The following is a 26267-nucleotide window of genomic DNA, read 5'->3' as shown; positions in this document are numbered from 1 at the left end:
GGAATGTTCGCATGATGTTATAATAACTGGGGTTTAAGGTAGAGTAGAGCAGTGAACTCATAGTTCTTCCCTAGAAAGGCTTGAGTTTCCAAATACAGGTAAAAGCCATTTCCAAATGCCTGTGGTTAGGTCCCACTCTGGTCTTTTCTTTCTATCTCTGTCAATTAGGGGATAAATTATTGCAAAGTGTATATTGGTTAAAAAAAAAAAAAGGGAGGGGGGGGAAGAGGCAGTTTTTCATGACGGTTAAAAGTGCAGGATTTGGAGTCCCATGGTCCTGGGTGTGAATCCTGGCTCTGGCACTATCTGTGTGACTCTGGCTATGAACCTCTCATGCCTCACTTTCTTCATCTGTAAAATGGGTAGTTGTATAGCAAATGCACTTAGAGAACACTTAACACTTCGGTACATTGGAAGCACTCAGTAAATGTTAATTGTTATTATTGTTGCTATAAAAAGATGACCCCACAAGGTTAAGGAGTATGTTTACATCTTCAAATTATTAGTTAAGATATAGCCTTAAACATACACTCTCCTTATGTCAGAGCGTTCCCTGAGGGTTGAAGTACAACAGGAAGCTTGATTGGTTGGTAAATTTAAACACTCGTGACTTTATTGCTTACTCCAGTTTTGGTTTTGGGGTTTTAGAGAGATAATACATGGACTGTCTCTTTTCCCATCCCTCTCTCTGTTTCCTTCGGTGTAGGAGGCAGAATAATGGTCTCCTAAAGATGCCCAGGTTCTAATACCCAGAGCCTGTGAATAGCCGATGTTACTTGGCAAAAAGGTAATTAAGGTCACAAATAGAATTAAGGTTGCTAATCAACTGGCCTTAAAATTGGGAGAGTATCCTGAATTATTCAAGTGGACCCAAGATAATCATAATGTCTTTAAAAGTGTAAGAGAAGTTGGACATGGTGGCTCACGTCTGTAATCCCAGCGCTTTAGGAGGTCGAGGCAGGTGGATCATGAGGTCAAGGGTTCAAGACCAGCCTGACCAACATGATGAAACCCCATCTCTACTAAACAAACAAACAAACCCACAAAAATTAGCTGGGCATGGTGGCACACGCCTGCATACCTGTAATCCCAGCTACTCCGGAGGCTAAGGCAGGAGAATGGCATGAACCTGGGAAGCGGAGGTTGCAGTGAGCCAAGATCACACCACTTCACTCCAGCCTGTGCGACAGAGGGAGACTCCATCTCAAAAAAAAAAAAAAAAAAAAAAAAAAAAAAAAAAAAAAAAAAAAAGTGGAAGAGGGAAGTAGAAGATTCAGTCAGTGTTGGCGAAGGAGATGTGATGAAGGCAGTTAAGGGTGACGAGGTCGCTGATGGTGAAGATGGAAGTGGTGGACAAGCCCAGGAACGTGGGCAGCCTCTGAAAGCTGGAAAAGTTTGGCAAGAAAACAAATCCTCCCCCCTCCCCCGCCCACAGTACCTCCAACACTTGGATTTTAGTACATTGAGTCCCAAGTCAGACTTCTGAAATAGAGAACAGTAAGATAGTAAATTTGTGTTATGTTGTTATTTTGAGCCATGAAATGCATGTTACTTTGTTACAGTGGCAGTAGAACATCGTAGTGCATGCGTGTTTGTGGGGGAAACATCCAATAGGAACTCTGGTGATAGATTTTTGCTGAAGATTTGCCAGGTCTACCCTGCAGACCCTGGCAGAGTGTTGAATGAAAGGAGTACTGAGACACAGGCATGCTGTGTAAGAGCAGCTAGGGGTCTGCTGGCACTTAGGGCCAAAGAAGAGAGCAGCTGTGAATAGCTGAAGCTGCTTGCTTTTATTCACTACAGACATAATGCTGAAAGCCTGGAGCAAACACAATCTGCAGGTAAGTAACATTATTGTTCCCCTTTTCAGGGAACAGTCACATGCATGGATTATCAAAGGTCAGTTTCTGGACAACCTAAGTAAACAAGCCTGTTTATGATAAATTCCCCTGTACTTCCTTTTACCTACTCCTTGCCTTCTGCCTCAGGATCAGAGAACAGCTTCCTTCAACTTATTCTCTCCTGAAGCTAGGCAGAGCCTTCTGAACTTTCAGAAGGTTTGCATCCTTTCCCTATAGTTTCTCCCACCACTCTGACCAATCTCCCGCAAAGATTAAATCAAGGTGAACAGAATATCTTTTCCATGTCATTTATAAAACATATTTTCCATACACATAATTGGTCTAGATCTTTAATTACTAGCATAACAGCAAAGACAGTTATAGTTACTATATTTCATAAACCCTAAAAAGGCAAATTATAGGTGGATTTTTAAATTTGCAAATTAATATATATGATATACCTCAGAAAATTATAGAATTTAAATCACATTTAATTAAACATTTTACAAATAATTTTTATGGAGAAGTACAAAATTACATAAAAGAAAGGCTGTTCCTGAAGATCCAGGGCACGTGGGAACTATTATTAGGGCAAATGTGAATATGTGTCTTTTATTTACAATCAAAGCCTATTTCCCACCTGATATCACCCTTTGTCCACAGCTCATCTTTCATCCCTAATTATTATTTACTACATAGTCTTCGTGTCGTTACTACAAAGAGACGGTGCTGTAACTGGGACGCTGCACACAGTCCCTGCAATCTTAGTCCCACTGTACATTCTATTCTATCTAAGTGAGTTCCAAATGACTTCTTGGTTCTTCTTATTCTGCAGCCACAAAAGCATACCCATTTTGCTCCTTCCTCTTTCTTATTTTGTCTATTTCTCCCAGTGCCTCTCCTGAATATACCAATATAGCATCTTCTGTTTCTCTCCCAACACATTTGATTTCATTTCTGATTACTATCCCCCTAATTACAATTTGTAGCCTTTATTAAAAGGAACCCTGTGGGGTGGCGGGGGAGGGCACGGTGGCTCACACCTGTAATCCCAGCACTTTGGGAGGCCAAGGCTGGTGGATCACCTGAGGTCAGGAGTTTGAGACCAGCCTGACCAACATGGAGAAACCCTGTCTCTACTAAAAAAAAATACAAAAGTTGTCCGAGCTTGGTGGTGTATGCCTGTAATCCCAGTTACTCGGCAAGCTGAGGCAGGAGAATTGCTTGAACCCGGGAGGTGGAGGTTGTGGTGAGCCGACATCATGCCATTGCACTCTAGCCTGGGCAACACGAGCAAAACTCCGTCTCAAAAAAAAAAAAAAAAAAAAAAAAAAAAGGAATCCTGGGGGTGGACTTTGGGTAGTTCATCCTACCAGCCTTGTGTCCTGTTACTCCTGGGATGGGTCAAAACCAGGAAATCCTCTGCGGCTTTGGCAGCGCACAATTGCTGATGAAGCCACAAATTGTTGGAAACATGAATATCTGGCATTCATTGTTTTGAGCCTGTGCTTGCCATGAATATGAACTGAGTTAGAAATGAGACATATACTTTCCCGGTGCTTCTCCATTCAAGACCTCTTGGCTTTATATCTAGTAGAGCAGAGCTCTACTGTGCCAATCTTCTAGCAATAAACTTCACACAAACCCAGCAACCTAATTGTTGTGGTTAGAATGAGAAGAGATGAAGATGCTGTTGAGTTAGGTCATCTGGTCTCCAAAGCAGAATTTCACAAGCTGATACTTTTTTGTGAAGTCACAGTGGTCTATGTCTGTTCTTAGGCTGGTGGGTTATTAGTGCACCAGAACCAAAGGGATTCTCACAAGCTGACTCACAGTAACCTGACTTTTAAGTGCCAGATGAAGGAGACAGAATGCAAACTTATTAATTTAACATTGAGAGATGATCCATTTTGCAACCACAGAGTTCCCAACTGTGAATCAATGCACCTTCTTTGTTGTATCTAAGAATTAGAGAAACCAAACTAATATGAAGGCTTTTGTCAAATATGGAACTAGAAGAGGGATGTGGGGTCTTGATGAATGAGGTTGAAGAACTGCCTCAAGTCCACACATGCTCATGTGATGGTGTTCATGAGTTCAACGTTGCTCCTTCCTGGATTGGGCTGGACACTGTTGAGTTGTGTTTTTAGGGCTCACTTTCTCTTTTTAAAACATTTTCTTAACCACTTGAACCACCAGGGATATGGCTCACCTTCTTTAGACCTCCAAGACCAACATTATTTCTTTAATTCTTTATAGCTTTGATTAGGCTACATGTATGACATTGTCAAACTTGAGTAATCATTTAATTGATTGGGCATTTGGAATAAAGAGGATATGGTTTTTTCAGATTTTGACTTTAACATTTACTAGCTGTGACACTGAGCAAACTACTTAACTTCTGTAAGCCTTGGTTCACTTGTTTAATGTGGTAATAACCATAGTATGATAGGGCCATTGTGAGAATCGAGTGAGATAATTCATGTAAAGCGTATAGCACAATGTCTAGAGGCATAATATTTAGTCAGCTTTTAATTGAATAAAAGAAGCATTGCTCTTTCTACCGTTTGGCCCTAGGAGACACTGTGGCTTCTGTGCATCTGTGATTACTTTTATTACGTGTTGGTGGTGGAGAAGCCTTCCAGCTGTTTTCTCCATTGACACCAAAACCTGACTCCAGGAAACATCGGGGCCACAAGGGACAAGGGTAACAGATATTGTACTAGGGGAAGGGCCGTCAGTCCTCTCTGAATTTCCCTGTCATTTCAGTTGTCCACAAACGTGATCCTGTTACAGGGATGACTTCAAACTCTTCTCCCTCCTCCTCCTGAACTATCTTCTTCCTACTGGCCGCAAAGCTTGTGAAGGTTGATAAGGTGATGGAGAGGTCCTTTATGGCTGAGCTTCCTAACATTCTGGAAAACAGAAGAGTTGGACCTGTATGTGGATTTTCCTTTGGGTCAGGTGTGATTCAGCTTTCTATTAAAAAGAAAGGTTCTATCCTTAATCTAGCACTTTCTGTAGTTATCAGAATGGCCTTGCATGACTATGCCACTCAAGTGAAATAATTCATTAGCTCTCGTGTGATTAGTTTGCCAACTGAATTAAGCTCACGAAGCAGTATAATGCAATCCTACTAACAAGGTTACTGGGTGCCAGGCATGCTTCAGGAGCTCTGCATGCATTAATTAGTGATGTCATCTCTGCCCTATGAAGTAGATGCTATTAATAGCCCCATTTTAAAGATGAGGAAATAGAGAGGTTAAGTAACTTGCCCAAGATCTCACGGTACATGGCAGGGCTGGGAATCAGAGACCCAGCTGGTCTAGATTCAAGTATGTGTTCTTAATCAGTACATGATTCTGCTTTTTAAACAAAGGTGGCCAGAGTTCTTTTCTAGGTTTTTCTAATCCCTTTAAAGGGGTGCTTGTTCTGAGTTTTCATCCTAGTCTCCTTTCCCCACTGAACTTACAGAGTGCTCTTACACGGGTAGTAATTTTATTTACCTTCCACTGTGAGACTTGTCCCTGCAACCAGAGTCTCTGCTGGGAATGGGGATGGGGGCGTTTCTCAGAAAGTGGCAGTGAAGGAAGAGAACACAGTTATTTTTTTCCAGTCAATGAACAATGAGCTGACAGACATTTATCCTGCACAGAAGTGCAGAGAGAAGACCTTTTTACCCTTATGTACAGTTGATGGGTAGTTCTTTATGACCAACTACCCAGGTTTAGAGATATTCAGCCCAAAGTGTGGTCTCTCTCTAGGTCTTCTGGGTCAGCAGAGTTAGGCAGTTTCTTTAAGGGCCACAGATACCGAACGTGTGGACACAACCCTTCCTGGGAACTCTCGAGCACTAGCTGGCTCGGTGAACCTCCATAACAAGCTGTGATATCGGAAACTTTTTTTTTGTTTTTTTGTTTTTGGAGAAGGAAAAAGAGAAGGGAGTCCCAAACCTGCTGTCCTCCTAAAAAGAGTAAGAGAACTTACTGTCTGAGATGTTTTATCCGGGTACGACTAGTATGTCCACCTTGACTGTTGTATTGTTCCAGAGAGAGAGAAAGGAAGGGAGTTGGGGGAGGAGAGAGAGAGAGAGAGAGAGAGGATCAAGAAAACATATTCAGAAATTTTGCTATTGGGATGCCTTCTTAAGATGTTTAGAAACATTGATATATATATTTTCCCCATGTGCATGTAAGTGGTAGCCTGTGGCTTAAAAGCGTCACCTAGGAAAGCTCTCCAAATATGATGCTCAACCTGAAAGGATAATTACAGCAAACCTTTCAATGCCGCCAAACAGGGTTGTTCCCATTTGAACTGGGTGCGTGGGTTGTTCCCATGAAGCTTGTGAATCATGCATGAACACACTGACCAGATATTTCTAGCCAGCCCAATACCCAGAGGATTCATTTCCTATAAAAGACATTTGATCGCAGTGTTGAAACAATGTATTCAAGGTTTGCTTGCCCTGAGACTAACCCAAGGCTGTGTCACAGATGCTGATTGCCTCAGCCTAGAAATTCTTCCTAACCTAACATGGACCTATTCTCTTCTCTTTGGGGACACTTTCCTTTTCTCTTGAATTTTAATCTTTCCCCCTTCTCTCATTTAAAGTGGATGTTTGCTTTTAAAATGGGTTTTCATTATAGGAACTTTAATTTTAAATCAAAATGGACAGAAATAGGATAAACCTACTCAGGTGAAGGGTCCGTTTCTGTCTAGAGTAAGATACTTTTCTTCATTTTTTGAAAAAATGGAAATGATGGGAATTAATAACAACATAGGGTTATTATCTTCGAAAGAACATGAAGATCTCACTGATACCATCTAATTGCCTTTAAAAGACACTGGCAAGGTGGGGTGGGGGCAGGTTGGAAGACTTTTTTTTGGTGTCAGTTCTTATTTACAGAGGTAGAAAGCTAGACATGATAAGTAATGTCGGAGCTTGTAAGAGAAACTAAGGACATAAGCTTTGAAGAGTCCATGGTGAGTGCCCAGAGTCTAAGCACAGAGAAGCCAAATGGTACTTCTGTATTTTGGAAGAGTTTAAACTAGCTATGATGTGAAGTGGAGTCAACAAGAAGAAAGGGAAAAAATCCAGAAAAAATATATCTAAAATATCTCCCTTTTTAAGGAATAGAACTATAGACCCTCAGAGTGAGAAGCAGAGATACAGGATTTGACCTCAGGCTCTGGAGACCATGCTGTGTATCCTGATTCATGGTTGTCTTTCGAATTGTGCTAAAATTAGTTTCCCTCCTCATGAGCCCCTTTTCTGCTCCAGCTGCTGATTTACGCTGAACTGTCATAAAACCTTGAATTTCCTCCTGTGGCTGTGTAGGATACTTATTTAGCCTCCCAGTAAAAATCCAGACTTCTTATTTCCTTTAAAAGGTTTGACCACACGAGTACAACCAGCAAGTGGTTTTACATTCTTTTATATGAAGAAGATACTTAAAAAAAAAAAAAAAAAAAAGCTGCAAGCCTTCCAGTGGCTAACTCCCCTCTTTACTGTGCAACTTATAATCATGTATTTTTTTAAACCGTGAATGGCATGGGGGATATTTTGCACTCCATAGGAGAAAGGCATCCTACTTCTAGGATAAACTGAAAATGGCACTGCTGCACCAGCTCAAGGTTAGCTTGAGTCCAGTGAGATTCCCCAACCCTAATTTTGTAGCTCGGAGCAGATTTTAGTGTGGATGATAAATATCAAGGTCCACCTGGGCCCAGCACTGAACCAGAAAGAAAGGAAGAAGGTGTTGATGGAAACGACATGTGTCTAGTTTTCAATGTAGGGAATAGGAATGCTCTTCTGCAAAGCACCTTACAGTTTACAAGACCCTTTCACCATCATTATTCCATTTTATCCTTACAGCCGTGTGGTAGGCAGGGCTTATATTGTTATACCCTATTTACTCGAGGTCATACATGCACAGGCTGGATTGAGACTCCGTCCCAAGGTTTCTGAATCCCAGTTCCATGCTTTTTCCACATTTTCATCCTGCAGCCTGAGATAATACGCAGTTAACCGCTGACCGGAGTTACTCTGCCCACTCAGATGAGAGAGAACTTATTGATTAAAAAGAGGTCATTCTGGGAGTTCTGCATTCCACTTGCCTAGTGTAAGTTGCTACTTGTCTGGAGGAAGTAAATCATCGAACTGTAAGTTACACAATGCATGTGTCTTTGATGTGGGCATCAGGCATTGACTCACTGATATGTGATACATACCCTAAGAATTGAAAAATGCTTTATTGAGAAGAATTGTGGGCCTGATCACAGGAAATCATGGTGTTTTTTTTTTTTTTCCTCCCAAAAGTTAAACACTATTAAAACTCCAGAATCATGACTGGATAACTAAATTCATGAAGAAAGAATTTTAAAATGAGATAATTACAAAAATAGGTCTAGGGCTGTAGCTAAAAGCAAAACCTACATAAAAATCACATTGGGTGGTGCTTTTCAGCATTCAAAGAAGTGTCACATAAACAATTTCATTTGATCTTCACAACAACCCTGTGAAGTAGGCATGATCCTCATTTAACAAATACAGAAATTAAATTTGATGAAGTCTAAATGTTTTCCCCAAGGTCACAGCTGGGAAATGCAGGTGTAGAACTTCGGGCCTTTTGACTTTCCATCTGTGTTTGATTCTGAATTATTTCTTAAAACCTCTGGCAATGTCCATGATTATTGTCGGGAATGACTTACATATTCTGTGACTATCCTGCCAGAAGCTGTGATGATGGCTGGTATGTAACTGATGCCTTCTCACATTGGGACTGCCTTGCGCTTACAAGCAGCAACTATTCACTATTGCTTTTCTGCAAAATGTGTGGATATTATGTCCATTTACTCTGACGGACAGATTGAAGCAGGAATCTAAGCTATGTTTTTCTTTGTCACTCTTCACAGGGAGGGGAAGAAGGGTTATTTCTTGAGAGTTCCAGCTAAATGTTCCTTGTCAAACAATCAGAACAAACTCCCATTCCCTAAAGAATAGAAAGAGAAATAGCAAATGTTTAATGAAAAGACCCATGCTATTTCTTCAAAGTGTTCTAGATTCACTCCCCACAACTTATCTGACTCTCAAATAAAATATTTGGAGAGCCTAATAGGTCACAAAGTTTCGGAGACCATGGACATTTAAAAAATATCTTTGGAAAGGTCAAGTATGTTAGTGTAGATAAATCATAATTAAGACAGCAGGGTTTAATAGGATCCATACTCGTGACTATCTACACAAGGGAATTAAATATTAAAGATCTTTCCCCCTATTTATACTGTTCCCATGTATGTTTCTTTCTGTATCCAAAGAAATTTAGAAGGGAAGGTTGTAACTTTTCACCTTCAGGTGCCGGTGGCCAAAAACAACTCTAAACTTGTCTGACTGGCTCTAAGGAGGAATGTCAGTAAACAAGGCCTGAGTAAACAAGAGAGAGGCCTGCCCATCAATCACCTGTAAAGTCAAGCAATGTAGGCCGTCTTCCTGGGTGCTTACAAATCAGTTCCCAGCCCTCAGATAAATGCAAAATGTCCTTCCAGAGAAATGTAATTTATTATCATGTTAGCAGTGGTGAGCTAGGGAAGGAGCAGAATAAAAGATATTCTACCTAGCAATAGGGACCCGCTGTAGTAGTAAGAAACTAAGTACCTTAAGGGACTGGGGAGTTTTCTTAAACCTCTCTGGCAGGAGCATGTATTGGCCTCTCTTTCATAAATGTGGGTCATTTTCATCATTGGGATGTTAGACTTTGGCAGGTCTGATGATGAAACAAGGCTGCACATGCTCGTAAGAAGAAATGACCTTCCCATCCTTAATCTCCTTGGTGATGGTGCAAATTTTAACCAGTATCCGGGACAGGGGTCCACAGGCACTGCAGTGCTCCTTTAAGCCACAGGGGGCTGAGGATGTGCAAACTGGGGCCGTGCATTCCATGGCTCCGGACTTATAAGATGTCCAAGGGGAAGGCTCACATTTGGTGGCACACGGGTAACAGGGACGCCTAAAGAAAAAACAGAATTTTAGCTGTGATTGAGGGAAGGCGATGATGGTCATGGAGAAAAATGGTCGTGGCTAATTTTTTTTTAACACTTGTTGCTCAAGACAAGTACATACTTCCAAATGCTTATTCATTCATTTTGTACTGTAGTTGGTGGAAGAAAAAGACTCAGATCAAATCCATTGGAAATCAGCATCTGGGTTTAGAAGTATTTGATTATGTAAGTTTCCGTTAGTCAATACCATCGCATTGTAGAAAGAATACCGCACTAGCAGTCAAAGACTGGGGCAGAGAACGGCTCTGTCCTTTACCAGCTGGTGACCTCAGCTAAGTCATTTAACTCTCTCAAGCTTTAGTTGTTCATCTGTAGAATGGATATAATGGAAACTAAACCTACAGGATCAACAGTGATAAGGAACAAGTTGAGGGGATTATTATCTGAGGAATGGAAGTTAACCAGATATTTTTCTCATTGCGGAGTTAGTCATACTAATAGTGGTGGCCTAACTCCAGCTATGAAAGAGTCCTCACTGTGTCATCAGGAAGCTTCAAAGTGCCTTCTAGCTGTCTATACATAGCTTTTAGAGAATTGGAGTAAAAAGCAGTTCATAGTAAACACTCTTTTGATAAACATAATCTTTCTTTGATGATTCAAGGTATTTTGGTATATGATCACGGCTCCTAAAGGTGACGGCATTGATGACCATTGTGCTCATATAATGTGGTCATGCCAATTAAAAGAATGCTGTGAAGAGTTCACTGATTATTTTGGGGAAGTAGGTCTCCTTTGCAATTGTACCTAAGTCTCTCAGGTGTTAGTTTGGACTGAGTTACTTCAAAGAACTCATCCTCCAGGTACGTTTACTTATGGGTTGGTTAGCTTTTTATTGTTTACAAAGATTATAACTTTTATTTTTTAAAAAAGATACTAAAACATACATGTGTATGTGCTTCTGTTGGCCTCAAGGACTGGTGGCTAGATAGGGTTAGGGGTTTCAGCCTGAGCAGAATGTTCCTTCAAAGGAGGCTGGGTTGTTTTGTACAAGCTCATGAAAATCAAACGTTCATCTCAGTGGGGAAACATCTGGAATGATCAGATTGGGAATATTCATCTATGGGGAAATCATTTTTTCTCTAGTAATTTTTAAAACTCGAAGAAGGTAAGCAACCTATAAGAAGTTAACCTGGCACACGGGCTCCTCAGAACAGCCAACGCCTCAAATTTGGATGAGGTTACAATTGCAAGTCTTCCTCATGGCACAGCTTGAGAAGGTGTGTGGATGCTTCTGTCCAAGCTCCCCATCACTGGCAAGAAGGTCAAACAAAGCACTTGTCCCCTATTGCCAGTGGCAGTACATATATGGTTCATTTGCACTTCTCTGTCATAGAAGTTGTTGTTATTTTACGTACTTGCCATCCCAGCTCTCCAGAAGGCTGCGGTATGTGGTAATCTCACACTCCAGCCGGGACTTGACGTCCAGCAGGATCTCGTACTCTTGGTTCTGTCTTTCCAGGGCACACCGGATCTCTGCCAGCTGAGCCTCCAGGTTATCAATCAGACTCTGGATCTGCGTCAGCAGGGTTGTGTAGCGAGCCTCCGTCTCCGTCAGGACGCACTCTTGGGAATCTCTCTAGCATGGAGAAGGATAGTAGGGTTTATAATGATGACTCCTTTAAGCCCAGGTCACCTGTGACCTGTATCATTTAAAAAAAATGGTTTCTTTTTTTTTTTTGAGATGGAGTCTCGCTCTGTTGCCCAGGTTGGAGTGCAGTGGCACGATCTCAGCTCACTGCAAGCTCTGCCTCCCGGGTTCATGCCATTCTCCTGCCTGAGCCTCCCAAGTACCTGTGACCACAGGTGCCCACCACCATGCCTGGCTAATCCCAGCACTTAGGCCTCCCGAAGTGCTGGGTTTGCAGGCGTGAGCCACCGTGCCTGGCAAAAAAAATGGTTTCTTTGTGACACTACTGATAGATCTCCAAGCACTTTATTTATTATTTCCTAAGCAAATAAATCCAAAACCCAAATGATAAACTATGCTAAAATCTGCTTTCCTTTATCTCCTCCCTCTTTCTCTCTTTCTCTTTTTTTGCCTCTTTTTAAGTATTTATTTCACTTTCTTGACCACCTGATAATCTTGCACCACACTTTCCTACTTAGGAGAGAAAAAGAAATAACTTATTGCACACCCAGGCATTAAAAATGCATTACTGGCTGGGCATGGTGGCTCACGCCTGTAATCCCAGCACTTTGGGAGGCCGAGGTGGGTGGATCACAAGGTCCAGAGTTCAAGACCAGCCTGGTCAAGATAGTGAAACCCCATCTCTACTAAAAATACAAAAAAAAATTAGCTAGGTGTGGTCGTGGGCACCTGTAATCCCAGCTACTCGGGAGGCTGAGGCAGAGAATTGCTTGAACCCATGAAGTAGAGGTTGCAATGACCTGAGATCACGCCACTGCTCTCCAGTCTGGGCAACAGAGTGAGACTCCATTTCAAAAACAAAACAAAACAAAACAAAACAAAACAAAACACCAAAACCCATTACCATGGCACTTCATTCAGTGAGTGTTTGTATCATCGAAAAGGAAGCAAGAAATGTTTAACCATATACAATTTATCCACCAGAACAATTCCTTTATATGTAAAATATGAAAGTTGAAACTGATGAGTAAATTTCATTCCTGTTCTATCATTCTGTAAGTCTATGGATAATGATGGGATTTTAGGTTTTAATAGCCTATTATTTGCATGATTATCCCAATTTTTATAGATGAGAAACCTGAGGTTCAAGTGGTTCAATATGTTGTCCAAGGTCACATGACTAACCAGTGACAAAACCAGTGTGGGGCAAGGTCTTCCTAAAATGCTTCACATCAGAGCATGTAAGCAATTCTCTACTTCAGAGAGGCATTATCATGAGACAGAATGGTACTGGCTTTGGAATCTAAACTCTGGCTCAGACTCATTTCTTTTGTGACTTTGGACAAGTTTCTCAATGTCTCAGGATCTCAGTGTCTCTATTTATAAAATAGGTGGGCTGAAACTTACCTTGGATTTGCTTGGGAAAATCACCTTAGCTCTTGGAGCCTCGTCTGTAATATGCGTTAATAATTATGCCACCCCCCTTTTAGGATTACTTTATAAATTTCACGTGATAGCTTGTAAAAATGCTTTGCATATAATAAAATGCTCTCCCAGTGTTTCCCAAAGTGTACTTCATGAATCATTAATACCATGAGATGCTCTAAAAAAAGTGCGGGGTGGGGGGGATCCACAGTCAAATAAGGTTTGGAATGCTGAATACCGTATATCCCCTTCTTGGAGATTCATGGTGTATATTAACTTATTAATGGCTCACAGGAAGGCACCCTGTTTAACCTTGGTTTAGTCCAGCATTTCCCAGACTTATTTGGCCACGAAGTCCTTTTTCAGCCATAGACCCTTTAACCAAAGAGGAACTGTTGTTCTGAGAGACACAGTTTGGGAAATACTGCAACACACAGGTGTCAGGGACTGTTGCCATCTGTGCTGAGCACAGCTTGGTCAGCTTGCTTGGTACCATTCGATGCTGGGCCTGCAGTTCAACCTCCAGAGTGTTCACAGTGCGTCTCAGTTCTATGATCTCCTTTTGGCAGCATTGCTGCTGTTGAGAGCTGGTCACCACTTGTTGATTCAGCTCCTCTATCTGAAACACACAGCCAGAGACTGAGAATATTATGGGAGGAAAACATGACTTTGATTAAAGGGCCCTAGAAATGCAGCATCAGCTTATTCTTTTTGACTTTTCTATTTTCCCCACCTGTGTGTTGAACCATTGTTCCGCATCTTTGCGATTTGTCTCCATGATGGACTCATATTGACATCTCATTTCTTGTAGAACCTGGTTTAGGTCAACAGAAGGGGCAGCAGTCACTTCAATGTGAAGTCTCTCCCCAAGCTGACACTGTAAAGAATTGATTTCCTGTGAAAAGAAGAAGAATGTGAAGTCACTTGGTGAACAGATTACCCCCTTGTGTTCTTGTTTCACTCTAATTGCTACGATTTAGCTTAATTACATCTAAAATATAGCCCACAACACAGGAATACATGATTTACAGGTGTTATTGATGCTATAAAATGATTTAAGACTATTTCAAGTAGGACTGTGTGTTTAAATATGTGCAAAATTAAAAAAAAATGAGTAGCAAGACCAGAGTTCCAAAAAATTTAGATCATTTCCAGGGCTGGATAATGGGTGAAACAGGATAAAGGTGGAATTGATCATGAGAGATTATAGTCTCTATGGTACAAATATGGGATTGTGCCAATATTGACTTGCAGCAATATTGACTTGTACCAATGGGAGGTGGCAGAAGTCTGTGTAGGGATGCCTACAAACACAGGAAGACTGTAAGGACAGAAAAATTGGGATCCTTCTTGTGGAAAAGCTGGAGGGGATGATGCAGGCCTTTCTTCCCCTTATGGCTCCAGATATTGTGTTGGAGCCAGCAGATTTGAAATACTACATTGAACCAGTGCTAGTAGCAGTAGGTATTTTCAGGGCTAAACCAGAGTAGTATGTAGCAGTGATATGGTTTGGCTCTGTGTCCCCACCCAAATCTCATCTCGAATTGTAATTCCCATAATTCCTACCTGTCAAGGGAAGGACCTAGTGGGAGGTGATTGGATCATGGGGGTGGTGTCCCCCATGCTGTTCTCAGGATAGTGAATGAGTTCTCACAAGACCTGATGGTTTTACAAAGGGCTCTTCCCACTTTGGTCTCTCTCTCTCCTGCTGCCAAGTGAGATGTGCCTGCTTCCCCTTAAGCCATGATTGTAAGTTTCCTGAGGCCTCCCCAGCTATGTGGAACTGTGACTCAATTACACCTCTTTCCTTTATAAATTACCTACTCTCAGGTATTTCTTTATAGCAGTGTGAGAACGAACTAATACAAGCGGGGACACCCTTTATCAGGTGCAACTCAAAGGAACTGATGCTACTTTTAGGGGCTTAGCTTGTGATTACTCTCCTGGTCTTTCTCTCACCTCTTTGTGGTTGTTCTTGAGGCAAATGAGCTCCTCTTTCAGAGACTGGACTTGTGCCTCCAGGTCGGCCTTGCCCAGGGTCAGCACATTCAGGATCTGCTTGAGGCCATTGGCATCTGCCTCTACCAGCTGGCGGAGAGACACCTCAGCCTCATACCTTAGAAAACCAGATGGGAAAACAGAGACATCTGAAAGGAGATGATGCAAACCAAGCCAAGCAGAACTCCCATCTGCATTTTTCTCTGGGCACCTCACTTAGTGTATTTCTATTAAAAGTTTTATTCTCTTTAGAGGTGAAACCATTTGATATAGATCATAACTTAATTATTATTCCCAAATTAGTTCGCTAGGGGGATCTACATTGCTGTCCTTTGAGATATGGGAATGTATTGTCCTTCCTCTGCCCCTAGTGGCAATGCAATGTAAGTGAAGAAAGCACTGGATTAGGGCTCAGAAAACGTGGGTCCAAGTTTTGGCTCTGACTTGTGCTAGTTATGCTTACCTTTGGGTGAGTAACTTAGCCTCACTAAGCCACCACAGATTTCTCACCTTAAAGAGGGTAACAATATATTAGCCCTACCTATTTTACTGAACTGTTGTGTAGGTAATCAGATGGGTTCACAAGTTTGAAACTATAGGTACTGTATACATGTGAGCAGTTATTAATCTTAGTCATTCATTGAATTTGAAAGTCTTTTCTGGGCTTGTGCCAACATGGTCTGGGGCAAGAGGGTTAGTAGACATGGGGACAATTTTGTTGAGGGCATCTCGGTCAGACTCAGGGTGAGCTCTGTCATCGATGATGGTGTTGGGTGGGCTTACTTGGCTCTCAAGTCATCTGCAGTCAGTTTGGTGTTGTCAATTTGCGAGACCAGTCTGGAATTCTCAGCCTTGGTACACAAGATCTAGAATTAAGAGATTGTACACACAAATGAAGCAAACACCAAGATTTCCTTCTTTAAGAACCAAGGAGCTTCTGTGTGTGTCAAGTAACAGGGAAAGGCTAAATAGACTAAAAGTAATCTTCATAGCTATGCTCATGAAGCTTGGAAAACTTCAGAAAGTCAAATTTCCTGTTATTTTCCTAAAAGATCAGCAAAAAGTACTTACCTAGAAACTTTTAAGTATTTTTGTTGTTGTTGTTAAAATATAAAATCCAGGCCGAGCACAGTGGCTCACCCCTATAATATCAGCACTTGGGAGGCTGAGGCGGGCGGATCATGAGGTCAAGAGATCGAGACCATCCTGGTCAACATGGTGAAACTCTATCTCTACTAAAAAATACAAAAATTATCTGGGTGTGGTGGTGCGTGCCTGTAGACCCAGCTACTTGAGAGGCTGAGGAGGGAGAGTCACTTGAACCTGGGAGCTGGAGGTTGCAGTGAGCAGAGATTGCACCATTGCACTCCAGCCTGGTGACAGAGTGAGACTCCATCTCAATAAATAAATGAATGAATAAATAAATAAATAAAAATAAAAAAATCCATTCTAAATTTATATGAATACCATGATCCACTAGAATGTCAACTCCATGAGGGCAGGGACTTTTCAAAGGTCACCAATATTTTCCCAGAATCTAGAATAATGTTTGGCTCAATATTGTTACTGCTCAGTAAACATCTGTTGAATGAATAAAACTGAATAAATCCAGACGTGTAGTAGCAGAATATGTCTGTGCATAACAAACTTAGGTTTGGTGTAGAAACAAACCAATCAATGTGGAGATGATAACATAAACATAAAAGGAGAAAAAGGTGGTGATGGTTGCAAAATGGATAAAAACTAAACTGTTCAGAAACTCATTAAAACAAAATTTATTTTCTCTGATCTCTGTTTCCCTATTTTTATTTAAAAAATGGCAACAACTTGCTGTTAACATCTTTTGGTCCTGAATTATCTAGTTATAATGGTAGAGTGTATTTCTGGAGAAAGGAAACACCATGAGACTCTTCTTTTTGTTTTTGTTTTTTAAAGACAGAACCTCACTTTTGCCTGGGTTGGAGTGCAGTGGCAGGATCTCAGCTCATGGCAGCCTCGACCTCCTGGGCTCAAGTGATCCTCCCACCTCAGCCTCCCAAGTAGCTGGGACCACAGGCATGTGCCACCATGCCCATCTAATTTGTGTGTGTGTGTGTGTGTTTGTAGAAATGGAGTTTCATCATGTTGCCCAGGCTGGTCTAGAACTCTTGGGCTCGAGTGATCTGTCTACCTCAACCTCCCAAAGTGTTAGGATTACAGGTGTGCATCACTGCACCTGGCCAGAAATACTAGCAGACTCTGAATGCTGCCTCAAGATGACAATTTCGCTCAAGAGATTTTTCTATTCTTCAAAAAATGTTTCAGCACCAACTGAACAAAAAATATTAAAGCTTAGCAAATAACTGTTGCTTGGAAACCATCAATTCACAACACGATTAAACAGGGTCCTAGGAATCTTACCTTCTGCTGGAGCTCCTCAATGGTAGTGTAATAAGACAGGTAATCAGGACATAGAACAGGGAGCTCTTTGTTGTTCTCTTCCTGGATTTTAGATTCCAATTCAGCATTCTCTCGTTCTAGCATTCGCACCTTTTCCAGGTAGTTAGCAAGACGCTCATTCAAGATTTGCATGGTCTCCTTCTCATTACTGTTGATGCCTTCACCATACCAGCTACAGTCATCCAGAGAGGAACGCACGATGAAGTTGTTTATTAGGTAGATGGGTTTGCGACAAAAGCAAGGAGTGGGTTGGCAGCCCTGGTCCCGGGTAGTTCTGAGAGTGTGGCCAGCTGGTTGACAGTTCTTGACTTTAAGGCCACCAGGATGGCAGCGGTTGTTCGAAGAGATGGTACTAACATTTGTAATCCTAGAGCAGTTTTGACATGGGGTTGAAGGAGAATTGGTTGTTGTACAGCCCTTGGTATCCATAGTATGTGTCCAGCTTTAGTTGGTTTCCAAGACTGGTCACCAGGATGAAAAGCTCAAGCCACCTCCACGGAGTCTGAATTCCAAGACTCTTGGTGTTTTCCTCTTTGAAGTGCTTATATAGCCTCTCTTCTATGTGGTGTCACACAGGTGAAATGTTTTCCTTTCTCAGGTTTATATCAAATCCTGTAGGAACATCTTATTAGTCTGCTTTTTACTTGCTTAAGAAGAGTTATTTGTCTCATAAAAATGTGCATTTAAGCTGTTACTAAGTTATTACCCATCATAAATACTACTTGTCTATTGGACCCAGAGCTTCAAATTATGTCTTCAAAAGGAACTGTCCTAACAGCATCCATTATTAAGCAGGTGTGAGTATATTAAGTTCATTACGTTCTTCTTGACCTCTCCACTTGGCACTGAGCTTAACCAGGAATGAGTTCGTCCTTCTTTTCCTTTCTTCTCTAGGAAAGGGAAACTATTAATGTCTAATAATTATTGGTAAACTTAGAAATCAGAAGTCAATATTTTAGTTTGTTCCACCCAAATGATTTCCCCATTTTCAGTGTCAGGACAATGTGAGTATGAATTAAAATGTCAGTATTTTAAAAGACTTGTTTTAAAGATAATTGCTAGATTTATGTTTTAGCTTTCCATAAAATGTAATAATATAAAATAAAATATAAATAAAATATGAAATAAAATAAAAGCCATGGGGAAAAGGTAGGGTTTGATTGCTAATAAGAAATTTCTTGGAAAAGAAACTGGCTATCTTTTGGTTTTCTGAAGTCCACATTTTGTAACATTTTTAGTGCTAATGTTTGCTTGTGGCATTACATTAGATAAAAATTTATCACAGTGTTGGTTTATACTGGATATTTAAATAGGATCCATTGAAAGGGGTGTGTTTTCTTTCTGAGGAATACTTACTCAGCATTTTCTTAAGAAAGTTACTTGTTCCTAGCCCTTTATGGAGGCTCTAGGGGAACATCATTTTCTTGCTTTTTCCAGCTTCTAGAGGCTGTCCACATCCTCAGCTAGTGGCCCCTTTTCATCTATTTTTTTTTTCTTGAATTATGAGATTTTTTGTACTTTAAGTTCTTGGATACGTGTGCAGAACGTGCAGGTTTGCAACATAGGTATACATGTGCCATGTTGGTTTGCTGCACCCATCAACCTGTCATCTACATTAGGTATTTCTCCTAATGCTATCCCTCCCCTAGCCCCTCACTCCCTCACAGGCCCTGGTGTGATGTTCCCTTCCCTGTGTCCATGAGTGCTCATTGTTCAACTCCCACTTATGAGTGAGAATATGCAGTGTTTGGTTTTCTGTTCCTGTGTGAGTTTGCTGAGAATGGTGGTTTCCAGCTTCATCCATGTCTCTGCAAAGGACATGAACTAATCCTTTTTTATGGCTACATAGTATTCCACAGTATGTATGTGCCACATTTTCTTTATCCAGTCTATCATTGATGGGCATTTGGGTTGGGTCCAAGTCTTTGCTATTGCAAGTAGTGCTGCAATAAACATACATGTGCATGTGTCCTTTTAGTAGAATGATTTTTATAATCCTTTGGGTATGTACCAAGTAATAGGATTGCTGGGTATTTATGGTTCTATAGCCTTGAGGAATCACCACACTGTGTTCCACAATGGCTGAACTAATTTACACTCCCACCAACTGTGTAAAAGTGTTCCTATTTCTCTACATCCTCTCTAGCATCTGTTGTTTCCTGACTTTTTAATGATCGCCATTCTAACTGGTGTGAGATGATATCTCATTGTGGTTTGATTTGTGTTTCTCTAATGACCGGTGATGATGAGCTTTTTTCATATGTTTGTTGGCCACATAAATGTCTTCTTTTGAGAAGTGTCTTTTTATATCCTTAGCCCATTTTTTGATGGGGTTGTTTTTTCTTGTAAATTTGTTTAAGTTCCTTGTAGATTCTGTATATTAGTGCTTTCTCAGATGGATAGATTGCAAAAATTTTCTCCCATTCTGTAGGAGGCTGAGGCAGAAGAATTACTTCAACCCAGTAGTTCAAGTTCAGTGTAGGCAACACAGTGAGATTTCATTTTTAACAAAGTAAAATAAAATATAAAATAAAAGCCATGGGGAAAAGGTAAACCATTATATGTACTTTGGGGACAATTCTGTATTCCCTTTGGTGTGGGGGCAGGGAATGTTGAAACCATACTTCATTCTTTACAGTGAGACAAATTACAAGTAGATCAAAGATTCAGATATGAAAAATAAATAATAAATATGCCCTAAAGGATAATTATTTTATAAATTTGGAGTCAGAAGACTTTTCCAATGATGACTCAATATTAAGAAGCCATAAAAAACTGTTAGATTTGACTCCATAAAATAACAGTGTTTGAACTTGTGCTTGGATGAAAAATACAACCTGTAAAACCAGAAGACAAGACGACAAACTGGGAAACAATATTACAATTACACTCCAGACAGTGACCAAAAGGAAAATACAAAAGGCACTTAAAATAAGAAAAAATGCTCAATGTCACTCATGAAAAGAAAAATGTAAATTTAAATCATACTGAGATATTTTAGTTTTCCACCTATCAAACTGAAAAAAAATCAAAGTTTGATAACAGATACATTCACTGCCTATAGCACTCTCATTGCTTGTGGCAATGAAATGTAAATTCATGCAAGTTACTATAATGCTACTATAATTAAAACAGTGTGATATTGGCTTAAGGGTTGAACAGTAGATGAATGAGAAAGAATATAGAGTTTAGAAATAGACTCACATATATGTGATCAATTGATTTCTGACAAAGATCCGAAAGCAAGTCAATGAGAAAAGGAAAGCTTTTTCAATACTGTTTTTCAATACTGTTCAATACTTGTTGCTGAATCGATTGGATACTTGTATAGCAAAAATGAATACGTCTTGATCCCTACCTCACACTATGTATAAACATTAATTCAGGTTGGATTAAACACTTAAATGTGAAGATTTCAAGTCTAAAGTTTTTAGAAGAAAACTCAGAAGATTATATTCATAACCTTGTGCCATGCGAAAACTTCTTAGCTCATGGAGGACACTATAATAAATAGATTAGACTTAATCAAAATGAAAACTTTTGCTGATCAAATAAATAGCTAAGAAAGTGAAAAGGTAAGCCACAGCCTGGGTGAAAATATTCTCTCTCTCTCTCTTCATACGCCCCCCAACCCCCCACCCCACATACATTAGAACACATACATACACAACATCATATCTTTTGTAACAGTGGGAATATATTCTCTGAAATTCACCTTTATTGATTTTGTTGTTGTGTAAACATCACAGTGGACTTGATGAACTTGGATGGTATAGCCTATAACACACTTAAGCTATATGGTATAGTCTATTGCTTGTAGGCTACAAACCTGCACAGCATGTTACTGTGCTGAATACAGTAGGCAACTGTAATACAATGGTAAGTATTAGTTATCTGGAAACACATTTAAGCATAGAAAAGGTACAATAAAAATATGACGTTATAGTTTTCTGGGACAATTTTTGTACGTGTGTGTTCCATCATTGTTGACTGAAATGTCATTGTGTGGTACATGACTCTGTAAATAAATATGAGTATAAAAATAAATAAACACATATTTATACAGTAATGTACTATATCTATGTCTGTCTGTCTATCTATCTATCTATCTATCTAACAAAGGACCTCCCCCCAGGACCCAGCAATTTCATGGTTAGGTATATGTCCAAGAGAGATTAATGTATATGTTTTATACTCACAACAATATTTGCACAAGAATGCTTATATCAGTTATATTCTTAATAGCACTAAAATAAAAATAACTCAACTGCTCATAAACAGGAGAATGGATCAACAAACTGTGACATGTTTATGTAATGGAGTAGTATGCAACAACAATAAAGAATAAACTGCTGGTACTCACGACACCATAAAAAAATCTCAAAAACATATTGAGCTGAAGAAGTCAGGCACAAAACAGTACAAACAGTATGACTACATTTACATTAACTTCAAGAATAAGAAAAACTCATCTTTGACATAGTTAGAGATGAGAATAGTGGTTGTCTCTGTGGGAGAGATGTGTCGGCTGGAAAGCAGCAAGAAAGAATTTCTAAGGTTGATGTTCTACATGTTGAAATGCTATTCTGTATCTTGATCTGGGTGTTGATTACACAAGTTCATGTGCTTTCAAACTCGATGAAGCTGCCTACTTTTATTTTTATTTTTAGACACAGGGTCTCACTTTGTTGCCCAGGCTGGAGTTTAGTAGCATGATCATAGCTCACTGCAGCCTTGAATTACTGGGCTCAAGTGGTTTTCCCACCTCAGTTTCCCAAGTAGCTGGGACTACAGGCACATGCCACCATGCCTGGCTAATTTAAAAAAATTTTTTTAGAGATGGGGCCTCATTGTGTTGCCCAGCCTGGCATAAACTCCTGACCTCAACTGATCCTCCCACCTTGACCTCCCAAAGTGCTGGGATTACAAGCGTGAGCCACTGTGCCCAGCCTGACCTGCACACTTTCAATTGATGCATTTTATTGTCTGAAAATTGTATCTCAATAACGTGGAATTAACATGAAAAGTTAATATTTGATACAACTGTGTAGCTGCATGAATGTTCACTGCTTTATCTATATACTTAAATTACAAATGGATCAAAGATTCAAATGTGAAAAGTGAAAATCATAAATGTACTAAAAGAAAATGCAGGAGAATACTTTTACAAATTCAGATGAGGAAGTCCTTTGTAACAGTGACTTGAAATTAAGAACCCACAAAAAATTCGATAAATTCGACTCCATAAAATAGCAATGTTTGAAATAGTCCATTAGTCTGAAAATGTATTAAAAAGACTGAAAGTAAATACATCAAGAAGTTAGCAGTGAAATTCTTTGCATTTTGTAGTTATTGATGAATCTTATTTTCTTATGTTTTTATATGCATTCCACAAATTGAATGTATCCCTTTTAGAATCATTACAAAAATTGTCCGAAAAACTGTTTCTGCTTCGTTAGTTTCTTAGACCTTTTTTCTGCTTCCACACCTTTCTAATAATTTTTATTCTGTTCCTCTTGTGTCTCACATGCAGAGTTGTTCCTTCCTTCCATGGCTGATTCCCTTTTGATTTCTTCAGGACCACATTTCATCCATTATGCTCCCCCTTTTCTTGCCTCTTTCATGTCTTCTTTACTACTGGATGATTTTTTCTTTCCCTATAAGCACGTCTGTTAACAGATCCTACAATATGTCTGACCCATAGCCATGAGGCACTCCTTCCATGAAGGTGGCTTCTGCCTTCTTTTCATTACCAAACCTTTTGACAGAATAGTGGGTATTTGTCAATCTTTATTTTTCTACCACCAAGTCATTTGTTAACTTTTGTCAATCTGGCTAGCCTGTCAATTACTTTACTGCATACTCCACCTCGGAGATCTTCTTTATCTACCTTCATACAGCTCCATTGCCGGTGCAGAAATGTTCAACCTTCCTATGGACAGAGCAAGGCTCAAATTCTTGTTTGCCTGGCAACCAAGACCCTCAACAATCTTGACCCAGCTGACTTTACCTCATATGCCAGGACCCCCGACCCACTCTATACATTCTAGCCAAACTGCATCCTTTGCCATCCCCCAAGCTCTTCCTGCTCTGTCCCTCTACTGCACATTTGTTGTTGAAGTTCCCTCTACCTTTCCTCATCTGTGTGTTTCAAGGCTGTTCTGGAAGAGACTCTGGGGCTCACGCATATCTGGTTCTCCTCTCCTTTTGGGCACATGGGGGGCTTACCCTCTCTTGCCCCTTTGCAATTAGGCAGAGTTTTACCAAGGCTTTGTTTTCTGGTTCAAGATCTTTGGGCTGTCTCTTCCCTGCCCCAGGAACTGAGAAGGCAGCTGTTTTAGAAATGCTTCTCTCTTTTCTTTTCTCTTCTTTTCTGTTCTTTTCTTTTCTTTTTGTGAGTGTCATTTTGGAGAATCTCAGCTGTCAAAATTGAAGTCCACACTGTCCTGGAAGATCGAATCTGGAAGTGATAGAAAGTTCTCTTGACAGCTTTGTGCTCTGTCTTTCTGAGAAAGGGATTGTGCACAATATAGGAAGAATGGGCACTGGGACCAGCCTGAGACTGGTAGCTGAAGGATAAGAAGGCCTCATCTGCCTCTGTAGAGCCAGTGAGGAATCCATGAATTGTAAATATTAAATTTACATAGATTAAATATTTAAAATATTAAATTCAATATTGTAAATATTTAGATTCCTGAATCATGTGTACTTCTTCTTTTTTTTTTTTTTTTTTTTTTTGAGACGAATTCTCGCTCTGTTGCCCAGGCTGGAGTGCAGTGGTGCGATCTTGGCTCACTGCAAGCTCTGCCTCCTGGGCTCAAGCGATTCTCCTGCCTCGGCCTGCTGAGTAGCTGAGTACACCACTATGCCTGGCTAATTTTTGTATTTTTAGTAGAGACGGGGGTTTCACCATGTGGGCCAGGCTGGTCTCGAACTCCTGACCTCATGATCCGCCTGCCTCAACCTCCCAAAGTGCTGGGGTTAGAGGTGTGAGCCACCGCACCCAGCCATATATATATTTTCTTCACATGGGTGGTGCAATCAAACTATGGAACTATTCAATCACCACAGAGCTTTCCTTTGTCCTATGCCTAATTTGTTCTCCATTTCTATAATTGTGTCATTTCAAGAACGTTATATACATAGAATTATCAAATATATGGCCCTTTGAATTGCCCATTTTCACTCGGCATGCTGGCCTTGAGATCTTTAGGACATTTCTGTGATCTCTATTTTTTGGCTATTATAAACAAAACTGCTATGAACAATTGTGCATCTCTTCCATCCTTTTACTTTCGACCTACCTGTATCGTTATATGTGAAGTGAGCTTTTTGCAGAATGTATCATATAGTTGGGTCATGCTTTTTTATTCACTTTGCCAAGATCTGTCTTTTTTTTGATGTCTTTAGACTCTTCCCATTTGCTGTAATTTTCGATATTTAGCCGTTATTTTATTTACTGTATTCCGTTTGTTCCTTCTGTTTTTTGTTTCTTTCTCTGTATTCTTTTTCCTGCCTTTCTGTGGGTTACTTGAATATGCTTTAGAGTTCCATTTTGATTTATCTGTTATGTTTTTGAGTACACCTATTGGCATAGCTTTTAAAATAGTTCCTCTAGGTGTTTCATGCTGTATGCATAACTTACCATAGTCTACTAGTGTTAATGTTTTATCAGTTTAAGTGAAGTGTGGAAAACTTGCCTTTGTTTATATTCCATTACTCGCCTCCATTTTAATATAATTGTCTTAAATATTTTCTACACATATATTGAGAACCACATCAGACAGTGTTATACTTCTTGCCTCAACCATGAAACATAATTTAGAAAACTCAGGAAGAGAAAGAAATTTATTTAAATTAATCATATATTAATTTTTATTATATTTTTTCCTGTCTGATCTTCCACATTTCCTTATTTTATAGTTTCGTTTGTGTTTAGATAACTTTCTTTAGTCATTTTAGGTTGGTTTGCTGGTGACATCTTTTAAGTTTCTTTCATCTGAGAAGGTCTTGATTTCTCTTTGATCTTCTGAACGATATTTTCCAAGGGTATATAAATTTGGGTTGACAGTTTCTTCCTCCCTCCCTCCCTTCCTCCCTTCCTCCCTCCCTCCCTCCCTCCCTCCCTTCCTTCCTTCCTTCCTTCCTTCCTTCCTTCCTTCCTTCCTTCCTTCCTTCTTTCCTTCTTTTTCCTTCTTTCTTTTTTCTTTCCTTTCCTTCTTTCCCTCCCTCCTTCCCTTCCTTCCTTCCTCCCTTCCTTCCTTCCTTCCTTCCTGCCTGCCTGCCTGCCTTCCTTCCTGCCTTCCTTTTTTTTGTCTTGCTCTGTCACCCAGGCTGGAGTGCAGAGGCATGATCTCTGCTCACTGCAACCTCTACCTCCTGGGTTCAAGCGATTCTCCTGCCTCAGCCTCCCGAGTAGCTGGGATTACAGGTGCCCGCCATCATGCCCAGCTATTTTTTGTATTTTTGGTAGAGACAGGGTTTCACCATGTTGGCCAGGATGGTCTCGATCTCTTGACCTTTTGATCCATCTTCCTTGGCCTCCCAAAGTGCTGGGATTACAGGTGTCAGTCACTGCGCCTGGCCGATAGTTTTTTTTTTTTTTTTTTTTTTTTTTCTTTTAGCATTTGAAAACTGTCGTCCTACTTCATATTGGCTTCCATGGTTTATGGTGACAGACCTGCCATCAATTAAATTGTTTTCTTCTATTGGTAAGGTGTCATTTGTCTCTCACTGCTTTCATAATTTGTTTTGTCTTTAGTATTCAAAAGTTTGAATATGATATTTCCTGGTGTAGATTTCTTTGGGTTTATAATTTTTGGGGTTTGCTTGGTTTCTGGAATCTGTAGGTTTTTGTCTTTTGCCATATTTGTAAAATTTTCAGTGTTTATTCCTTCAAATGTTTTTGGCCTCACTTT

At 40.1% G+C, this 26267-nt stretch overlaps 1 protein-coding gene and 1 long non-coding RNA gene across 3 annotated transcripts in view; one reads left to right on the top strand and one right to left on the bottom strand.

Moving 5' to 3' along the window:
• Nucleotides 1-26267, top strand: part of LOC103243476 (uncharacterized) — a 338326-nt gene that overhangs the window by 132911 nt on the left and 179148 nt on the right. The gene's annotated exons all lie outside the window — the stretch shown is intronic.
• Nucleotides 9381-17778, bottom strand: KRT39 (keratin 39). Its single transcript, XM_008012764.3, has 7 exons — nucleotides 17311-17778; nucleotides 15694-15776; nucleotides 14872-15028; nucleotides 13646-13807; nucleotides 13406-13531; nucleotides 11255-11475; nucleotides 9381-9847 (listed from the first exon to the last, which is right to left on the bottom strand). The coding sequence occupies exons 1-7, from the start codon at nucleotides 17776-17778 to the stop codon at nucleotides 9589-9591; spliced, it is 1476 nt and encodes a 491-aa protein (XP_008010955.3). The 3' UTR covers nucleotides 9381-9588.

The sequence above is a fragment of the Chlorocebus sabaeus genome, chromosome 16 (assembly GCF_047675955.1).
Source record: "Chlorocebus sabaeus isolate Y175 chromosome 16, mChlSab1.0.hap1, whole genome shotgun sequence".
NCBI lineage: Eukaryota > Metazoa > Chordata > Mammalia > Primates > Cercopithecidae > Chlorocebus > Chlorocebus sabaeus.
Note: the sequence above shows the minus strand (reverse complement) of the source record. Positions and strands in the feature narration are given on the sequence as shown.

Coding starts and splice junctions, on each gene's coding strand:
- KRT39 (XM_008012764.3), bottom strand. CDS start 17,778: ATGGATACCAAGGGCTGTACAACAACCAATTCTCCTTCAACCCCATGT. Junction 11,476..13,405: donor TGCAGGCCCAGCATCGAATG/GTACCAAGCAAG, acceptor TCTCCATGCTAG/AGAGATTCCCAAGAGTGCGT. Junction 9,848..11,254: donor CTGGAGAGCTGGGATGGCAA/GTACGTAAAATA, acceptor TTTTTTCTTTAG/GCGTCCCTGTTACCCGTGTG.